This window comes from Pelophylax lessonae, assembly GCF_965119305.1.
Source record: "Pelophylax lessonae genome assembly, chromosome: 6".
Lineage (NCBI taxonomy): Eukaryota > Metazoa > Chordata > Amphibia > Anura > Ranidae > Pelophylax > Pelophylax lessonae.
Genome location: NC_138773.1, coordinates 186626515 through 186649062, shown reverse-complemented (window position 1 = coordinate 186649062; position 22548 = coordinate 186626515). Strand labels below are relative to the sequence as shown.

Here is a 22548-nt window from a genome sequence, read left to right as displayed (position 1 = left end):
ATTTAGCAGTACAGGATATGCTGGGTTCAGCAGCAATGAACCTGTACTTACTGGTTTCCTATCCATGGCCAGGATAATCAAAGGAGGATTTCCTCTCACGGTGATCAGTATATTAAGCTCTGTTTGCAACTGATACTCATGTTCACAGTATCAATATTAGGGGATGAGTGATCAGCTACATGGATTCCACACATTTTGCACACAAGCTACATTTAGGCTGGCCATACATGTTCAATTTTCTTGTACAATTTTCTGTTAAATTTACCACAAACCACATAATATGAGGTCAAAGCTAAACAACACTTTCACTTGTATCCAATTAGGCAGGCCTTTGTACTACATAAATGAATAGAATATGTGTAAATACAAGCTGTATGTAGATACAAAATATATTCCAGTAGCGCAAAAGAAGATGATAAACTCACTCTATCACACAATCACTGAAAACTTAATATAAAATCCAGTATAAAATATATAAAATAAAATAATGAATAGTCCCAACATGGATCAGTCCACCAAAGCAGCGTAGGAAAAAATATGACAAATGACGGTACTCCAAGCTGATGTATCCCTTGGGAAGCTCTAATGGTGCAGATATACAGGATCACCTTGACCACCACCACTGTGCTCTGAAGGGGGGAAGGTAATGCACACTCACCGACTTCACTGGCCCAGTGACTCTCACCACTGAGCAAACCAGCCAAAATACAGCCACATCCGCTTAGGACTCCGGGATAAGACCAATAAGACCAATGCTAGGCTCAGCCACAACCGCTTAGGACTCCAGGATTAGACCAATAATAAGCTCAGTCAGGTGCAAGTGACATGTAAGGGAAGGAATAGAGCTCCACTAGTGTGATAACGTATGACACTCACTTTATTCCAAAATCAAAATACATTACACTCACATTGCGTCAGTTAAATATCCGCATATATGGAGGTGTATACCCATTGGGACCCGTATCCTGACTCCACGCCCTGGATCGCGCCTTCCGGGTGCTCACACTCTTTGTACACTCGATTAGGTTACGCCGCCTGGCCCCGACGCGTTTCGTACTTCCGACTTCCTCACGGGGGCGTGGCCGCGGCGGTATGGCAGCAAACTAAATACCTACGACTCTCCGCCCATCCGGGCGGGGTCGTGGTGTACGTGATCTGTCATTGGCTGAACATTTCCTGTTCCGGACGGACACCAACAGACGCGGTTGCCAAGCAACCACGACTCCCATGGATTTAAGCCAAATATTCCTCACGCCCGCTCCCAGTACCACATTGAAGATACTTCAATGCGCCTCACATAGCTCACCGGCTATCAAACTAAGGAACATAGTTAAAACGGGCCTCATTACGAATAGGAAACATGCATAACGCCATGAACTGTGCTGCACTCCATAACTACTGGTAACAACATCATATAGTATAATATAGTGAATGCACACATCCTACAACAATATTAACATCACTGTTGCCATTGTACATCAATACAACAAGGAACACTAATACAATTTAAAACTGGGATATACCTCAGAAGATATTAAAATTGTACGAATATAAAATATATTGGTGTATCATATATAATATAATATATCTTCTCTAAAATATATAAATATAAATATAAGTACGAGATCACCAATAAAGTTCAGGAAATATTAAAAACATTCCAAAGATCTGACATATAAAACTCCTAAAACCAATGAAAAACGATTTCTGCAAATAATTAAGAATCACTAATAAAACAATTTAAGTCCAGTTCGATATTTAAGCCAATCGGGCTGAGAGATTGGGTCATATATATCCATTTAGTTTCGCACTTGGATAACTCTCTCACCCAATTGGCCCCCCTCCTTTGTACTACATAGTTGAAGGTAGATTTCAAGACAATTGTACAGAAAATTGTATAATTTATGACCAGCCTTAATGACATTTCTTTGTTCTCTTTCCCCCCTACTCTTAGGTTGATGTTGGTTGTGCAATATGATTAATGATATATTTTTACCTGATAGGTCTGAGTGTGTTCCACAGATGAAGACTGTAACCGCATTAAAGCACTGATATCTGGATTACTAGGATCCTGGAAAAGAAGGTAATGATGATCTAAGTACAGGTATCTGACGATAAAAATTTATCTTTTTGGGGATTCTTTATAAACCCACCAGCTGGTCCAGGGCCTGCAGGACCTCTAGGAAGAATTTGAAAAAGAAGCTGATGGTCAATGTTCTCTTGTATTCAACCATTCCACCAGGAGCTGAAGGTGGCAGAGACACCTCATCAAGAATTAGCTTGCAGGCCTCCCCTAGCATATCCTCATTCCAGTGCCTAAAAATTAAATAATGTATTTATTATTTACACTAGCATTACTAGGCTATGAGATAACATCTAGCTTCAACGACATCATTCACTTAAACATGGGCCTGTTACTTGACAGATTAAATAATTTTGGACCTAAACACGACATTCCTAAACCTTGCTAATAGTTGATATACTGTATGTATATGTAACAAATGTTAACTCAATATTTATGCAATGTGTAGTATCAATAGAGTTAGAAGAAAAATGTAGGCACAGGGTGAAGGCATCTATCTATATATGATCACTTTGTCATCACTTCTATTGTTAGCACACCATACACATATTTATATGTACAATCAAATTTACTGAACATCAAGACACCCAAATCCAAGCACTAGTTGGGCTGGATGGCTAAACAAAAATCATATTGTTATCTTTGCATCTATTTTCATGGCCTGCAAATCCAAAGCCCTATTTTGGAGTCCCCAGATTAAAGTAAAAATATTTTCTTTTGAGTTCTAGCCTGTTATTTATTCATTGCAGGTATTTATATAGCACCACCAATTTATTCAGTGCTTTACATATATTTTACATTCACATAGGTTTCTTGCAAACTAATGTCCCTCCTTCACATGCATACATTCACATTTTATGGCCAGTTTGAACAGGAGTCAACTAACGTTCCAGCATGTCCTTGGAGTGTGGGAAAACTAGAGTACTCGAAGGAAACCAATGCAAGCATGGGGAGAAGATACAAACTCCTTATTGAGATTCAAACTAAGTACCCTTTTGCTGAAAGGCAGAAGTGCAAGCCACTGTGCTACCTTTCATTAGATGGAAAAAAATATATTTTCAGTATTTTTATTATTGGCTTACTTTCCAATTAGTGCTTTACTGGTGGCTTTTGCGCACACTGTGCTGGCTCCAACTCCCCCATAGAATATACTAATGTCTTTGATAATGTCTGTGCCTTCTTCAAACTGAACTTTCATTCCAGCTGTGACAATAGGTAGTGCATTCTCCCTGCGCTGGGCTTGTCTCAGTGCTGATAAATGATCTCCCTGTGAACATAAATAAGGATCAGAAAAGAATAATTTACACCATGTATTTCATCATCATCATTGGTAATAGATATGTATAATGGCTATTCTGAGCTACTTCTGATTCACACCAATGAATGTAAAGATTAAAGGACCATAAGAGCAGTCATTTCATACAAACAAAATATTTTGCTGTGTCTGCTGAAAAACAGTACATTCTCAAGAGCTGCATTCTACCAGGAGTATTATTATCTACTAAATCTACCTGCTTAAATTGTTTTTAAACATTGTTTAGAATTACTTTAGATCACTAAGACTTGGGTAATATGGGTAATAAGCTTGTAAAGGTAGACGGGTGATTGTTTGTTATGTCCTCCATGTTTTCCTCCTTGTTGAGCGCCAAGCAAGGGTCACATGGGAGGCCTACCCCGGGGTGGGGTCTTCTAGGCTAAACTAGGCACTTAATACAGGGTCACTTTACTACACATGGGGTAACTTTACTTTGTGATGTCTTCATCAATGCAACTGTTCTCCAGTTAGCTCTCAGTTCCCAATGGAAGTTTGTTAACCTTCTCTGTAATCTGCATTTAGGAGGAACATACTGAACTCTGTCCATATCTAGTAGCAGAGGGTAACGTAAAAAATCAGTCTCGCCAAAGAAAACCCTCTTGGAAGGCTCTGGGAGGGCATATACTTAGGAGCAGGAGCAGTCTTTGGCTGTGGTTTATCTTCCCACAGTTATACAGCAGACAATCTGGTGGCGGGAAGTCCAACAACAGGTCAAAGCTATCCGGTCTCTTCTCCTCATTGCCAGAGTCAATGATAGGTGAAGGCAGAGGTGGGAACTCTTAAAAGTCAGCCTCCAAAGAGCAGCTTGATTTAACCAAAACAGGTGCAGACGTCATGGTAGTGCTTCAGGATGGCAGCTCAACCCCCGACTCTGCCAGGGCACCATCCCCACCGGCTGGTCGCGGTTATACCATAGGTTCTTTGTGGGAGGCTTGGAGGCAGACGCATCTCAGACAACGGGATCAGTACTGGGCAGACAATCAGGTCCAATCTCAAAACTGAGTCCTTCCTCTAGCATCTGGTGGAAACAGTGAAGCACATGCCACAGTGAGCTGATGCAGACATGATGGCAAGATGACTCTTGTAGCTGGGGCATAAAATTCACAGCTCTTCTTGGACTCCTAAGAGACAGAGGGCAAACTTGTAGGCAGGTTGGTATCGCTTCCTGGTGTCAAGTAAGGCTGGTATTAGTTTCCATGGAAGATGACTGGCTATGGTGGCTGTTAGCAACACACATGGTGCATCTGTGTGTCGTTTCGGGTGTGGTGGCTATATACTCCCCTCATCAGGAGATTCTCCAATCAAGAGACAGAGGCTTCTGCAGGAGCCAATCAGGAGACAGTCATAAGTTGTTCACGTGGAAGGTTGCTGAGCATTTCTGAACAAGTTATAACTATCTAGCTAACGCCCTGGCCTCTTTAGGGGTGGTCTTCAGGTTTATGCAGAAGGCGTAGCCCCACATTGGGCGCCAAGTGTACATGTAGGTGGGTGGTGGTTTGTCACATCTTCTATGTTTCAGTCCTCGATGGGCACCAAGCAAGGGTCACATGAGAGGCCTACCCTGGGTTGGGTTCTTCTGGGCTACTCTAGGCATTTTATACAGGGTATACATGGGGTACCTTTACTTTGTGCCATCTTCATCAATGCCCAGGAACAAGGCTGACGCTTCCATGCGGAATACTCAAACCTAAGGTAGATCTCTACTGTTAGAGATGACAGTACACCATGTACACGCGCACTGCAACTGTTCTCCAGTTAACTTTTGGTTCCTCGTGACAGTGTACACCTTCTCTGTAATCTGTATTTAGAAGGGACATGCTGAGCTCTGTCCACATGTCCAGTGTTTTCCACTACTACTCCCCAGTAGCAGAGTGGGCCCCGCTGTGTACTCTGTATGGGTTCCAAATGTGCACTTAGCTTAACAAATCTAATCCTGTTGTTCTGGGGGACAGATTGCCAACAGGCTGCTTGTTAAACTTTCGTTACCCTGGGTAACCACTTATGTCTTTACATTACTCCACTTCACACCAATATCTTCATACCCCAAAGTGTTAGGACCCACTGAACTAGGTGTGTGCCAGTTGCTTGCGATACATTACTTTCAGTAACTTCAGAAAAGTGCAAAATGAACATTCTAAAGTCCAACATACAAGTGCAAGGACTTTCCTACATCCCTACTCCTAACACAGGCTTGTGCTGCCCCTGCATACTTGCAAAGGTGAAGTCCAAGCAATTTCATTCCTTCAGAGGTACTCTCATGCAGATGTAAGTCCATCAGCGGCATACTCCAGTGCTGGTGTCTTCAGGGCAAATCTCAGGTTCAGATGACTTTACATCCCAATGGTGATAGATGAACATCTTCTGCTCCTTGTGAGCAATACCCAAAAAGACTTGCAGCTGTAATTGCAGTGAAAGGTGGTTCTACGAAGTATTGACTCAGGGGGGCAAAATACAAATACAGGCCACACTTTTCAGATATTTATTTGTAAAAAATGTTGAAAACCATATTTTTTTTTTCCTTCCACTTCACAATTATGTGCCACTTTGTGTTGGTCTATCACATAAAATCCCAATAAAATACATTTACATTTTGGGTTGTAACATGACAAAATGTAGAACATTACAAGGGGTATGAATACTTTTTCAAGGCACTGTCGATACCTAGAGCAGAACCCACCAAAAAGACCTAAGAACTGGGAAGGGCATTAACTCCTACCCTCCCGGCTAAGACAGCGCCTATCTGGCTATTTCTACCTGCTTATAAGCTCAAAAAGGTTGGGGGTTCTTATTTAATTAAAAGTCCAACTCCAGGAAAAAATAAATTTAAATGGTGCATTGTACATCAATTTGCTTACACCTCAGTCTTGATTCCAAACACCCCTTTCTAAGCCATGCAATGGATCAAACTTAGTTTTCTTTATGAGCAAAACTAATATCCTGCCCAGGGGATCAAGCATTTTCTCTTGCTTGTTATCTTCTTGTGAATGGTCCCCTCATCCCCCCGGTGAGTTCTTCTGCCTCGGTAGCCTATGGCAAGGAACCTGGCCACTAAAAATATTGCTTCCAGCACATGAAAGTGTCCACATCATGCAGGCAGTGATGTGAACATCAGTAGACAGCCCCTAGAAAGTGAACTGAAGAGGAGAGGAGGATCAGCATTTGACCGGAACTTAATCTAACTTGCCAAAACTGCAAGCAGTAAGCTCTTTATTGCAGAGGAGACATGCTGTCTCTTCTTTACTTTTAATGGCCCGCTTGTAGTCCTTTATTGAATGTACACTGAGCTGCGCATATGCAGCTCAGCGTGCATTCCCGGTACACTCTGGCTGTGCCGTAATCACTGGCTGCCATGCACATGCACGGGATGACATCATCCTGCACTGGCTAATCAAGAGTTGAAATCCTGGGATCCCGAAATAGCCCAGGGAGAGGATAACACTGAGTGACAAGGGATGTAACTGCCACATTGCTGCATGGTGGAGGTTGGTATGTTTGGGAAGTAATTTCCACTTTACATAAAATGGGCATTTTGATAGCTTTTTTTTTTTTTTCATACCAGTACTTAGTTAGATGCGAGTGAGGGGGGAAAGTAAGATTTGGGTTGCTTATATCATGAAGTTGAGTTTTGACTAATTAAACCTGTTATTTATTTTTTCGGCCAAGATTTACAGAATAATAATTACTTTTAAGCATTATGGTTAATAACACCTTTTATCACCTATCTTTTAGAATATCTGCTTGGGTCATGTGACTAAATATGATATTTTTTGTGATAGAAGTCAAAATATTAAGATACATGGTGTGAAAGAAATCAATATTTTAGGATACATTACATGTCAGTTTCTGACTAACAGGGTGCCTTCTAATCCCCCAAAAAATAGGCAGCATTTGTACCTTTTTAGTGTTCTGCCAGCAGTTAGCCTATTCACCCAGCAACAGGTTCTCACAACATAGAAAGTGATAGAGCTCTGAGCATAGGTCAGCTCACATATACAGTATAAAGATCTGTAGACCGATGAGACTAATAAATGAGGTCCTGCTACCAGGTAATATATAAACCTAGGAACTGAGGTTTTCCCACTCAAAACTCTACAGAGCCTTCAGGATCTAGGACAGAGCTTAATAAGATCTAAGAAAAAAAAAAGTTTGTTTAATCCATAACAGACACAAATCCTGGAGCCCCTTAGCGTGCGTATGTGAGAATTCTAGTTAACACATATACACAGTTCATAGCCCTGTGTCAGGGCTGGGACCTGAACCTGGGACCTCTGTGTCTGGCAGCAACTCTTCTCAGTGAGCCACCTGAGAGGCTGGACAGAGCCATCTGGAAAGCTGGACAACTCCCTGGACAATTCCATGAATGGTCCTGCCTTAAACCTTGTTTCAATTGAACTTTGAACCCTTTGCTCCTCCCATGAACTTCCTGACTTAAGCCATGTCTCTGCACTTCCTACTAGCCAGATTATTGTTTTCTCACTCCAGCCATTATTTCTCTCGTCACTCCCGCTGCAGTCCGTATCTTTGCTACCACTCGTTACCTACATTTGGCTTGTTCCTTAGCTATGCTTCTGCTTTATCCCAATCTGCAACAATTTGTTACGGACCATTGGCTTGTTTACTAACTACGCGTCTGCTTATCCCTACCTGCTACATCTGCTACTGGACACCGACTTGACCTCCTGGTGGTGTGACCCCGAGGACTGCTACCTGGTACTAATAAGTACTAACAAGCAGCAAAAACCTATCTACAACATTGGGAACTCTAGTAAACACTGGTTACTACTTAGACTATGCATTTCAGGTGAGCCCATGTCATCCACCAGGGCGGCCTGCTTCTGTACTTATCCAGCTGGTCAGTTGGTGCCTCTCTACTTCCATAGCTACTAGTCTCTGAGCCTGACTCCAGACCGTGACACCCTGCAAAAGAGTGCCATGCAAAACGAATCGAATTACTGTTAAAGTCTGAATTTTTCAATAAAGAGCATAGTGCTATCTCTAATGTAAATGTAACTACTTGCTGACCGGCCGCCGTGTATTTACTGCGGCAACGTGGCTCTATTGCGAGAAACGACGTACCTGAACGCTGTTTGGTTCAGTAGCCACTAGATGTGATTGGCTAGCAGAGATGTCACCGGTCCACCGGCCACCCGTGATCATCCCCAGGAGAGACAGAACGGCAATCTGCCCATGTAAACATGGCAGATTGCAGTTCTGCAAGGGGACAAGAAGGAAATCCTGTGTTCCTGCTAAGCAGGAAACCAGATCTCTGTCTTCCCCCAATCAGTGCAACCCCCCCCCACAGTTAGCAATCACCCCCTAGGGACACACTTAACCCTCTGATCGCCCCTGATGTTAACTCCTTCCCTGCCAGTGTCATTAGTGCAATGACACTAGTCCCCAAAATGTGAAAAAAGTGTCGGTTAGATGTCCAATTTGTCTGCCACAATATCGTAGTCCTGCTAAAAATTGCAGATCGCCGCCATTACTGGTAAACAAAATAAATGAATAAATATTTCATAAAAATATTGCATCGTTTGTAGACGCTATAACTTCTGTTTTGTATACACTTTAGGGATTTTTTTTTACCAAAAAAATGTAGCAGAATACATATTGACCTAAATTGATGAAAAAAACAGTTTTTTAAATGTTTTTTTTGGCTGTGTTTTATAGCAGAAAGTAAAAGATATTGTTTTGTTTTAAAAATAATTTTGTGTATAGAAAAAAAACAACCACAGAGGTGTTCAAATACCACCAAAAGAAAGCTCTATTTGTGGGAAAAAAAAGGCCATACATTTTATTTGGATACAGCATTGCATGACGGCGCCATTGTCAGTTAAAGTAACGCAGTGCCGTATCGCAAAAAATGGCCTGGTCATTAAGGGGGGTAAAACCTTCCGGTCCAGAAGTGGTTAAAAAAAAAAACATTTATACTGCATTAGCCTTTTTCAATAGTAAGCAACATTGGTTTATTTTTCACCAGTCTAAATACAGAAAACCATTATATGATTATATGCACATAATTTGTTTTTGAACTACTTATAAATTACTATAAAATACACTGAACACCTGCAATCATCTGTAAGAATACTAAAGAGTTTAATTAACATACCTTCTTTGAGTATGGAATATGTACAGATATTAAGACTTCTTCAGCTTTAAGGAAGGAGCGTCCAGATGCAGAAAAGAAGGAATCATCCAAAGGAACTTGTCTGGTACCATCTGAGAGAAAGAAAATAATTACATTAAAGTTTTCACTTTAAAAAAATATGGGACATCACTTCCTATTATTATTATTATTATTATTATTATTATATTATATTATAAGCTCAATGAGCAAGGCCCTTCAATTCATTCTGTATTGAATTGTTATTCGATTGGATTTGAACATAACACAAAAAAGCTCTCAGGGGACCCCCTAAATAAAACATGTGAAAACCCAATGGACACCTGGCTCCTTTCTCAAAAAGGCTTGAGAAAGGGGTCAAGCCCTGAAATGCATTGTCTGGACTACCGTCACGTCACCTCCATTCTTGGGTGCCCCTGTGTGTCTCTATGGTATGTGGCCAACGACTTTCTGCTTGTGGCGACACTTCTAGTGACGCGTGTTTTTCCCCAGCGAAGAAAGATGACAGCGGCCATCTCTGCCACCTATTGAGGACTAGTTGGGTTATTCCATCAGAACCCAGCACTGGAAAGTGGGCCACTTCTTTACAACAGGACCACTGCTGTTTTATACACCTGTCACCAGATACATCTGCCTCTAGCACATACTCTCACGGAACCTGGAAGCTATGTAAACCTCATATCATTTGTAATTGTCTAGTGCAATAGCTACTGGTCTCTGAGCCTGACTCTAGACCGGGACACCCTGCCAAACAGTGCTATGCAAAACATATCTGATTAGTGTTCAACTCATCAGTGTGTAATGACTTTTAACTCTTTATAATAAACGATCTGCTGTTGGGCATTCATGGATTGTGATTCCGAATAATTACAAGTGTCCATTGAGCCTTCACATGTGTTTCAATTAGGTGGTCCCTTAAGTCCCTTAAGGCTCCTTTCACACACTCCGTCCGTTGGACGGAGTCCGTTTTTCTCAGCAGGGGATCGAGCCGCCGATCCCCCGCTGAGCAGCAGGAGGACAGCTGTGTCTCATACATTACCTTATAGAAGGTCAGCAATAACCACGTTTTCTTTAAACATGAAGAAACTCCATAGATGTTTTCAGATTTTGCATTGGCAACTGCAGATAACTGTAGATGAGCCTTCCTAAACCAAGGTATCTTGAAACCCTAGGGTTCCTCCTGAGGTTGTCAGGGGTTCTTTGAGCAATGAGCAATAGCGAATTGTTATCCTTGCTACCAACGCTGTATCTTGGCCTAGGCCAACAAGGCCCAGGTCTAGGGCATCTCTTTGCAGGGGGGCAGCAAAAAAGCCGTCCCCACATGAAAAAAACAGCACTTGCGCTACACTTTTAGTGTAGCGACAGTCTTATGGGCCGGGTGGCAGGGCCTCGGAGGAAAATTGGTCTGGCGCCCCCATAAAGTAACTTCACTGCTGGCAGTATGATAATAATGGCCGGCGGCCGATGACTGGACTGATGTTTGGACAGATGCAAACTGTAGATATAATGGACTTTAACTAGAGTTATTCAAGACCAGACAATTTTGAGGGTTTTTATGGGATAAGGAAAGGTTGAGAAAGGCTGCTGTGGACAATTGCAGCTACTGTTCACAAAAAAAAAAAAATCTTTTATTTGAGCAGGAAAGAGTTAAAACTCCGGATAGATTTTTTTGCTATCAGTGACTAGAAAACTACTGTTGAAAACTACTGTGACTGAAAGTGAGTGGAATCTCCTTAATGGGCACATAGAAAGTAATAAAAACCTGCCAAAGGTTATAACCCTTTCATACTTCTTCCAAAAACAGAAGGGGTTCAGCTGGACGTGGGCTTTAAAGCTAATTTCCAGGTATTTTTTTTGCATTGGTCCAGCTTGAAACAGTGTCATTATGCATTTTTCATACCTGGCCGATCACTGTGGAAAAATACCAAAAGCTGAAAAGGAAAGCCGCTCAGGTGAGACAAAGCACTCCGGTGCAGGTCGGATCCGCCATCCAAACTCGATAAACCAAAAGGAAACTGGACCGCACTCAGAAGCAAATGAAATTAGCAGTGTCTTATTCCTCATGAAGAATCAATACAGACAGTGCATCACAGGGACATGCAACAGGTTGACGCGTTTCACGATACAGAAGATCACTTACTCATAACCACAATGGTTATGAGTAAGCGATCTTCTGTATCGTGAAATGCGTCAACCTGTTGCATGTCCCTGTGATGCACTTTCTGTATTGATTCTTCATGAGGAATAAAAGACACTTCTAATTTCATTTACAACCGAGTGCGGTCCAGTTCCCTTTTGGTTTATCGATCACTGTGGAAGCGGATCTCACAGCGATCCTTGCTGTTTTCCAGGTCCCGTGCCAAGTGTCTGCACTGCTGCATGGTGAGCACAAGGGTATTGCTCAGCAGAGAACACCTTGTATTTTTCTTTATGAATTCAAGGCGTTCTCCGATTGGACAAAGTGTAGAGGCTGGGCAGTGACATCACTTTTCACTTATATAATTCAACTTGAATATCAGAACAAGATAGATAATTAGATAGATACATTTTAAAGCTGTTTCAGCTTAACAGGTCTTGGTTTCCTTAACACTGAATTTAATAATAAAGTGTTTGTAAAGGATATTTTTTAAAATAAACAGGTAATACTTACCTGCTCTGTTTTGCACAGAGAAGTCCCGATCCTCCTCTTCTTGTGTCCCTCGCCACCACTCTTGGCACCTCCCTCTTGTCTAGTGCCCCCATAGCAAGCGTCTTGCTATGGGGGGCACTCGGTCGTGCTCACTCCCAAGCCGGCTCTATAAGACACAGAGAGTGTGGCTCAGACCTGCCCCCCACCTTCCTGTTCACTGGTTGTAATTGACAGCAATGGAAGTTGCATCTCAGCCAATGAGGAGGGAAATCCCAAGAGAGAAGCTGCTCTCATGCCGGATAGCGAGCGGGCTTAGATAGATATTACGGGGGCTGAGGGGGGAGCTGCACTCTGAAGGTTTTTTTAACTTTAGGTATAAAATGCCTAAAGTTAAAAAAACATTCAGCCTTAGAACCACTTTAACCACTTAAGTCCCGGAAGATTTTACCCCCTTCCTGACCAGGCCCTATTTTGCGATTCGGCACTGCGTGATTTTAACTGACAATTGCGCGGTCGTGTGATGCTGTAACCAAATGACTTTTTGCGCTATAAACAAAAAAATTAAACAATATTTTTCAAATTTTTTTAAATAAAATTCCCCCAAAAAAATGTAAAAATCAAAATTTTTTAACATTTTAAATTTGTTTTCTGCTACATATGTTTGGTAAAAAAAAAAAAATCGCAATAAGCGTATTTTGATTGGTTTGCGCAAAAGTTATTGCGTTTACTAACTAAGGGAAAGATTTCTGTCATTTTTGGTGTTTTTTTTTAACGAGTAATGGCGGCGATCTGCGATTTTTTTTGCGGGACTGCGACATTGAGGCGGACAGATCGGTCCCTTGACTGACATTTTTGACACTTTTGGGGTTACCAGTGTCATTACTACAGTAATCAGTGCTATACGTATGTACTGTTACTGTAAAAATGACACTGGCAGGGAAGGGGTTAACTTTATTGGTGATGCAGGGGTTAAGTGTGTCCCTAGGGGCGTGTTTCTAACTGTAAAGGGGTGTGGCTAGTGATGTAAGCACAGAGACATACGATCCTACATAGCAGGATCGTATGATCTCTGTTCTTACATCAGGGAGAATGACAGGCGGCTTTGTTTACATCAGCCGCCTGCCGTTCTCCCTCTCCACGGGGAGATTGCGAGTGGCCGGCAGACATCGGGTCCGCCGGTCACACGCGCGGACTGTTAGGGAACGAGCGGGGGCGGGAGTGCGCCTCCGGCAGCGGGCGCTCGCCCCCTAGAGGCTCACAGGCTAGTGACGTAGTCCTACATCACTTTGCCTGTACGGGGCTGACCGCCGCAGTAAATAGTCGTGCGGCGGTCGGCAAGTGGTTAAATTCAACATTTATTTTTGTTCTTGTTGTATTTGCTCATTTATAAAAAATCTTTTCCCTTTAAGTGATGTTGCATTTTACTGCTTCTCCATTACCTTTTAGTATACTCCGCATAAATTCTAACCTTTAGCCTCTACCCTGGAGGTCTTCACTGTATGGTACTTTGTCTGGCTGAAATAGAGTTCCACGGGTGGGTGCCTGACAGTATTATTGGACTGGTGGGCCACGTGTAATCAGGGCAATAGTGCTTGTTATTTACTTGCATGCATGTGCCGTTTTACTGGGGCATTGCATGTGCTAAAGGATGGGGACATGATATACAATGCAAATAAGGATAAAATGGGAAATTGTATTGGAAACTGCATCATTTTACTATTCCCCTCAGATGGCATCTCTTAATACAGTCACATGAGAGGTCTATAAATCCCAATGGCAGACCCAACTACAAAACACTGTCTTCTCATGCAGCAATGTTTAGTCAGCAAAATGTGTCAAGTCCCTGCCTCCTTCCTAATATGCTATTGCCCTTAGGCCTTGTGTACCCTTGGATCCACTTTTAGTTATGACTGACCTACTTACTGTCAAGGCTGCTAATAAGAAAACTAGCATATTGTAAAAAGCTGACTATACTGACATATGTTCATCCTGAAAATATTCATTTATACAGTAACTAAAATAGATTTTTGGTAACAACTATTTTATTTTGGAATATCAGAATAAAAGAAGACCATCATTTTTTAGCTCCAGTACCTGTTGAGGCTAAATTGAGGATGCAGCCTCCTGCTGCAAGAACCGGGTTCAGATCAGAGGTTGTAGCACGGCTAATGAGGTTTCCCCCTAAAGACTGGAAAAGATTGAAGTATATAATTAATGACAGAGCTTGCAGTGGCTGGTGTTTCATATAAAAAATAGGGTGGTCCTCAACCACTCCAGCCCATCCCAACCATATCTAATCTGATACTTGGGGAGGAATTGAGCTGTTTTGAGCTGTCATGATGTCCTAAGTCATTATGAGTTTTTCTGACAATTGGAAGCTCTCATTATCACAAACAGAGGTTCTCCAATTTGCTGTAAAATCTCTCATCAATCTCACAGAAAAGGAAAGTGTTAATTCATTGCTCTGCCCCAGTCTGATGGATGCTTCATACAAAAAACAGTGGTGGGTACCCTTGACAAATGGGGTTTCTTCTTGCCTGTTTCCACTGGAACACATCTGCCCATCGATGGTCAGTTTTAGTATATTTTAATACAATGACTGTAATACTAGCATGGACAAGTACATTGCACATACTTACAGCTGTGTTTCTGATCTGGGCACCTCCTAGAGTGGAAAGCTGCTGCAAAAGGGCTCTGAACAACTTGGTTTTGTCTTCAGAAATAGCAGAGACAGCTTCGGTTAAGGTTGCTTTTAACGTTGTCAGGCTGCAAGCGGCTCCCACTGTTATTCCTATAATAAATAACTCTGGATTAGACAAACTTTGGAAAGTCTTACACCTGCAATGCTTGTGAATTTAACTCAAAATTGTAGCTTAATGTGAACCTATCATTGAAATTCACACTTTACATAACTCTGCATATCATCACTGCAAAATCACTTCATTATTTTGGGTAAAAAAGTAACTATGTCTTGCCAAAAAACAGAACCCTTCTGTTCCCAAGGTCTAATGCCTCGTACACACGCAACGATTATCGGCCGACCGATCGTCCGACTTTTGTCCAGAGTGGTGTTTTGTTGGTTGGAATGTGCCTAGACTGCACACGAATTTTCTCGGCCAACAAAAATCTACTTCTGAAGTGATGTCATGTGCTGGTTTACTTTCCGTGTGTTTTTTCTTCTCTGAGCATGCCCAGTCTTGCTCATCAGATTTTTGTCTGCCGAAATCTGTACTGACTGACGGAAAATCAGCCGTTGTGTTGACGGCCAACAAAAATTTTATAGCCTGCACACCAGATTTTTTTCTGAGTCGGAGTCGGTTGTCGGAAGCATCATACTAACAAGCCGAAAATCGGCCGATCGGACGTTGGCCGAAAATTCACAGCCAATTATCGACGCGTGTGTACAGGGCTTTAGCCTGAATAGCATAGGTCCCATGGGGGTTGATTTACTAAAATTGGAGAGTGCAAAATCTGCTGCAGCTGTGCATGGTAGTCAATCAGCTTCTAACTTCAGTTTGTTCAATTAAGCTTTGACAAAAAAAGCTGGAAGCTGATTGGTCTCTGTGCAGAGCTGCACCAGCTTTTGCACTCTTGCACTCTCTAGTTTTAGTAAATCAACCCGCTGGTCTCCATGGCTTCCAATCATTTCTGCAGAGAGTCTATTGTTTTCATTTTGCAGCGAGATAAAAAAAAAATAAAAAATGCTGTCCCCCACATACAGAGATGATTGAAAACTATACATGGAAATACAGAGTTTTTAATGTTAACCACTTCTGGACTGGAAGGATTTGTCCCCTTAATGACCAGGCCCTATTTTGTTATTCGGCACTGCGTTATTTTAACTGAAAATTGCGCGGTCGTGCAACGCCGTACCCAAACAAAATTTACGTCCTTTTTTCCCCACAAATAGAGCTTTCTTCTGGTGGTATTTGATCACCTGTGCAATTTTTATTTTTTGCGCTATAAACTCAAAACGAGCGACAATTTTGAAAAAAAAGAAAACAATATTTTTCACATTTTGCTATAGGACATTCTCAAGAAAATGTAAAAATCTAAATGTTTTAACATTTTAGGCCAATTTGTTTTCTGCTACATATTTTTAACAAAAAAAAAAATCACACTAAGCGTATTTTGATTGGTTTGTGCAAAAGTTATCATGTCTACTAACTATGGGAAAGATTTATGTCATTTTTAATGTGTTTTTTTACAAGTAATGGCGGCGATCTGCGATTTTTTGTGGGACTGCGACATTGCGGCGGACAGAACGGACCCCTAACTGACATTTTTGACATTTTTGGGGGTACCAGTGACAATTCTACAGTAATCAGTGCAAAAAATATGCACTGTTACCGTAATAATGACACTGGCAGGGAAGGGGTTAACAGTATAGGTGATCAAGGGATTAAATGTGACCCTAGGGGAGTGATTCTAACTGTATGGGGGTTGGACTTGTGAAATGATCACAGAGACATGCAATCCTATATAGCAGGAATATATGAGCTCTGTGATCATTGCAGGGAGAAGGACAGTCGGCTGTTTTTACAATAGCTGACCGTCCTTCTCTCTCAGCAGGGAGCGATTGCCAGTGTCAGGCGGCAATCGGAGCCACCTGACACCCGCATCGGCTTCCCCTCTGACGATCGGGGGCAGGAGTGTGCCCCCTAGCTGCCTTCAGGCAAGTGACGTATCCCTACGTCACTTTGCCTGTAGGAGCCAGGCTGCCGCAGTAAATATACTGTAGGCAGTTGGCAACTGGTTAAATATGATCTATCAATATGATAAGTAGCTGTATTTCAGCTTTAAAATTAGAATAAAACCTATAGAAAAAAGTTCCATGATTCTAGCTGCTATAGAAGCTGAGATTCATACAGTGAAAGGTAGTAGTCCCCAGTTCCGACAATGTAAAAATAAAGAGATTTTTCTTTACAGCACTTGTGTTTCTCTGTGCACATTCAGAGACACAAGGGCTGGCACAGGAATGCAGAGGGACAAGCCACGCCACTTTATCAAACACAGGCAAACTTATCCCAGCCATTCTGCCTTTCGGCTTCACACATGCACTGTCTGACGCAGAGACTGTGGCTCTAAAGCAAGTGATTACTTTTATATTTATAGTATATTACAGCAACACAAAGGAGCGGTGAAAGCTGTGTTCTGTCACCTCTTACATTAGTAATGCCCACAATCTGGGAAACTAAACAGGCAAGAGCAGTAGGAAAGAAAATGTGAATTTAATAAGCAATTAAAAAAAAAATACATTCTTTCAAAAATGTATACTTACAAGGTATTTGCAATAACATTTTAGAAGTTGTATTGTGGAAAACATGTATAATGATAGATGTTTTTTTAAAGTAAAAGGAAGAAGGAGGAAGAGGCCCTTAGTGGCCTCGAAATGCCCCTGCTTTTTGTTGGTGAAATCAAAGCATATTTCCACTTTTACAGTCAAATTTGAGAAAACCCCACTATATGTTTGTTATGTGTTACCATTCACACAACATGCCTTTTTTTTTTTTTTTTTTTTTACCTATTAGATATTACTCAGGATTAGGTTTCACAGCTGACTGCAAGATTTTTTGAACAATGTTAAAAGTGAGTCTGTCCTAAGTCTGTCCTCGTTAACATACAACGTGAGAAGCCCAGCCTCGACACCTTTAGCAAATTTTTGGGGCATACAGTCTTCAAATCTAGTTATAATTAATAATTACATTCTCCCTACACAGTACAGACAGGGTAATTATGGCAAACACAGCTACCCAGCCTCCTCATAAAAAGAGAGCTAGAAGGATTTTTCCTTTCTGGAGAGTTCAGAAGAGAACATCGAAAAAAAGGTAAGCTGTAATTTTTAAGTTATGCTATGTGAATTGGGACATGCAACAAACATAACATCCCAATTTTGCTGCCAAAACGGATCCTGTCTGTTGATCTAAACAAATGGTGCTGGTGATATCTTGGATTGGATTTACATATGGTGGAGGTGCCATACACCATTTCAAAACAGCACCCTTATACAACTGGGTCTCATTGCTGTATAGAGTGCACTCGACTCTTTGTATTAATGGACCTGTGTCACCCTGCACAAAGAGAGGGGGCAGCAGAGAGTTTTTTTATTACAGGAAACTTCTGCATAGAGACAAAGTGTAGGAGTTGTTTCATGAAGAATTAAAGCACAGATCTGGAAGAAATGAGCAAAGGACACCACTATTCAAGTAACAATTTACATGACTTATATTTAGACGATATTTGTTTAGCCCAGAATAAAGCCATAAAAAGAGCATAGTTCCCATTTAACCTGATTCTTCCTTAGTGACAACATGGAGATCAGCTATTCTTCCAGGGAAGATGATAACCGGATGAAACACTCCTCTAAATTTCATCTCTGGACCTAACAAAAAATAGGAAAAATAAAACTTTAATAGCTAATACAGTACAGTATCTAAAATAATGTACCTTCATACAAAAAAAAATTACAAGAATATTAGAATTCACTAAAGAAAATCAGTGAAAAGATAAATGCATAGTATCACAACGTAAGTGCATTTAGCTATAACAAGTTTTTCTGGATCTTCTCTGAAAATAACCAGTCCATATGTGGGTGCCATTGACTATCAGGTCTAAAAGCTATCTGCTTAAATATTGAAGGGTCAAGATGAAAGATGTAGTCATTTGAGGGGTGGCATACATTTACACTTTGCATAATAATGCTTCCATAGCTGAAATCAAATCACATGCATACACTTCTTTCTCCAGTTAACATCTGCATCTGTATCTGTAACATCAGGAAGCATAGACAGGTTAATAATTCAAGGCGCTACAGCTAGTGCCATAAGTGCTATATACTGTGTATATATATATATATATATATATATATATATATATATATATATGTGTGTGTGTGTAAAATATAAAAGATGATGTTATACCGAGTAAATAAATGCCTAACATGTCATGTTTTAAAATTGCGCACGCTCAGGGAATGGCACCAAATGACGGTACTTAAAAAAATCTCCATAGGCGGCGCTTTAAAAATTTGTACAGCTTACCCGTTTAGATTTACAGAGGAGGTCGAGGGCTAGAATTACTGCTCAAGCTATAACATTCGTGGCGATACCTCACATGTGTGGTGCGAACACCATTTACACATATGGGTGTTCCCTAAATATGCATTATTTTCTGTGTGCAAGCACCAGGGGACGGCAGCACTTCCTGTAATTAAAATTAAATAAAATTCCTGTAATCACTTTATTCCTATCACAAGGAATGTAAACATCCCTTGTGATAGAAATAAGGCATGACAGGTCCTCTTTATGAAGACATCTGGGTTCTATAAGACTCCAGATATCTCCTCTGCCCTGGAAAGCATGAGATTAAAAAAAAGCATTGATCTCCGCTTTTCAGGGGAAAAAATGGCAGTGTTTACATTTGCATTTGCCAGAGCCAGAAGTGACGTCATGACATTGCTTCCAGCCTCCCAGTAGCGTAGAGATGGTCCAAGATCACAAGGAAGTGCCTGGAGAGGCCCCGGTGGGTGGTGAGCGGAGGGGGCATCCCCTCCCGCTGCTTGTGAAAGCAATCCAGCGGCTAATCTGCTAGAATTGCTTTTACATGAGAGGGAATCACCAGCTGAAAAGAAGGATATGTGGATGATGCCTGTAGCTGCAATGACAGCTGATCAAAGGATGTAAACACAAGCCGGTTATAGTGTCCTGATTATCAGTGCAATCTCACCAGTGCTGTCAATCAGTGACCTGCTTATTCCATAGGAGGTCTTAGCCATCTGATGAGTGAGCAATTTTTACTTGAGTCACCTGCTGTACCACGGACATCTATTTTTGTCCCAAGCATGTTTGAAGCCATTTACTGTTGACTATCTCCCTACCTCTGCTGGAAGTTTATTCCACGCATTAACTACCCTTTCAGTAAGATAATACTTTCTAAGATTAGTTTTGATCTGTCTTCTAGTTAGTTTAAAGGTCATGTCCCCTTGTTCTTGATTTTGGTTTCATATTGAGAAAAAAAACTGCCCTCCTAAACCTTATTCATCCCCTCGATGTACTTACAGGTTTGAATCATTTCTTCCCTTTCCCTTCTTTCCACCAGACTGTATATACTGAGTTCCTGAGTCGTTCTTTATCTGTATTAACCCTAAACCTTTCACTATTTTTGTCACCCATCTCTGGACTCGTTCTATCTAATCAATATCTTTCTGTAAGTGAGGTCTCCAGAAATGGACACGGTACTCTAAATGAGGTCTCACTAAAGATCTGTATAGAGCAGGGATCCTCAAACTACGGCCCTCCAGCTGTTGCAGAACTACACATCCCATGTGGCATTGTAAAACTTTGAGATTCACAGACATGACTAGGCATGATGGGAATTGTAGTTCCCGAACAGCTGGAGGGCCATAGTTTGAAGACTCTTGGTATCGAGGAATCACTTCCTGCTAGTGATCCCTCTAGTGATGCATCCTAGGATTTTATTCACTTTTCTCACTGTCTGGGAACACTGTTTGCTCATTTTGCTATAATCCGAAATAAGTACCCCCAATATTGTACTTGCTCAGGGGATTCCTTTTCCCTAGGTGCATTATTTTACATTTAGAAATATTGAACTGCAGTCTCCACGGCTTTGACCAATCTTCCAGCAATACCAAATCATGTTCCAAGTTACAGACAACTCCAGGGATATCAACGCTATTACACACCTTTGTGTCATCAGCAACAAGACATACCTTGCCCAACAAATCTTTAGTTATAGCACTTACATATAAATTAAATAGAACAGGACTTTGTGGTACAACACTAGTGACTGTTCTCTGTTTGAAGTGAACCCCATTTATCTATCCTTTAGCCAACTGCAAATACACTGAACCACCCAAGGGTTAAGTCCTAGTTTGTATAACTTTTGTATTAGATTTTGTGGAACCAGCACCGCCCTGGTCCAAAACATTGGTAATAAAGTAAAAAAAATGTAATCAGATTAGTCTGACATGATCTACCATATAGACGTTTATATACTGTATAGCCATGCTGCTTTGGGTCCAGCAAGTTGTGTATTTTTAAGTGATCAATAATCCTTCTTTTCAGGAGTGATTCCATGTAGTAGTCCAATGTGACTATAATTGATGTTAAATTCACTGGCCTGTAATTGTCAGCTTCTACCTTGCTGCCCTTCTTGTGGATAGGTACAATATTAGCTGTCTGTCAGTCTTGGGGAACTTCTTCTGTTAGAAGAGTGATTAAAAAGATCCATTATTGGTCCAACAACTATACCTCAATTTTCTCTTAGAACTCTGGGATGAATACCATCAGTGCCCATTGCTTTTTTAAGCTTAAACCAAGCCATTTCCTCTACTACCTCTGTCTCCAGAAATTCAAAAATTGAACCATCAATACTAGAACAATCAGATTCCCCAACTTGTTATTGTTCATACATGTATTTCTTAGAAGACTGAACGGAAGTAATTGTTTAAATGGTTTGTTACATCCAGGTCTCCCTCATCATAAGTGTTGTACCCAGTTTTCATTTTAGTGATCCCATTGTATTTTTTCCTTCTATCGCCAATGTACCTGAGAATAATTTTATCTCCTCTTAATAGAAAGGAAGTTTTTTCTAAAACTGTCAAAAAATTAAATGCAATATGGCAGCTTGGAGTTTTATACACAGTTGGTGTACAGAATGCCCCAAGAAATATAGTTTCCTGCTTTTGTGATAGGATTACTGATTTCCTCAAATGTCTACACTAAAATACAAGTACAATTTCAGACATTCGCTGCAAAAGGAATTTCATTTTTGGTGAGATACACGCTAAGGGCAATTACTATAAGCAATTAATAACGTTATTATGTGAAATATCCTATGATACTTAGCATCATCCAGTGGCCAGGTAGGTATTTTCCAATTTAAACCAATGAAAAACATTTGAACAGTACAAAAAATGGTTTAATAACATTTGTTTTTGCCCCATTTGCACAGAAAAAATGTACATGCACATTAACTGGGTAAATTGCTTTTGAGATTTGTTTTTTTATAAAAATACACCACTAAATGCCTGCTTCTCTGCATTCTGGTAGCTATTTCAGGTTGGGCACTTTTACAATTAGATCATGGTTCTCATTAGCCATTTATTGCTAAACATTGTAATTATTTTTGTGATCTGTACTTGTAAATACAGAAAGGACAGTAGAAGAAAGATATACAGTATGATAGGTTCCAACATTTAGGCAGGTAGTACAAAAAAACCTGGGCAAGAACAAAGGATAATATGACACAGTAAACATTGTGACATGACAAATGTAAGTTTTGGAAACATTTTTATCTAAGTCAATGTTAGAAAATCAACATCAGAGAGATGTAGTTGAGGTACAGGGAAAGTATTTATCTTATGTAGAAACCTGCCA

The 22548-nt window shown here is 40.8% G+C and overlaps 1 protein-coding gene across 1 annotated transcript in view; it reads right to left on the bottom strand.

The window, feature by feature from the left end:
- Positions 1–22548, bottom strand: part of LOC309557968 (aldehyde oxidase-like) — a 174138-nt gene that overhangs the window by 64991 nt on the left and 86599 nt on the right. Inside the window, exons 10-16 of the mRNA XM_082260856.1 lie at positions 18441–18533; positions 14791–14942; positions 14246–14339; positions 9508–9617; positions 3166–3350; positions 2154–2316; positions 1997–2071 (exon numbers count right to left, since the gene is read on the bottom strand). Coding sequence (XP_082116982.1) covers positions 1997–2071; positions 2154–2316; positions 3166–3350; positions 9508–9617; positions 14246–14339; positions 14791–14942; positions 18441–18533 — 872 coding nt within the window. The remainder of the gene's footprint in view (positions 1–1996; positions 2072–2153; positions 2317–3165; positions 3351–9507; positions 9618–14245; positions 14340–14790; positions 14943–18440; positions 18534–22548) is intronic.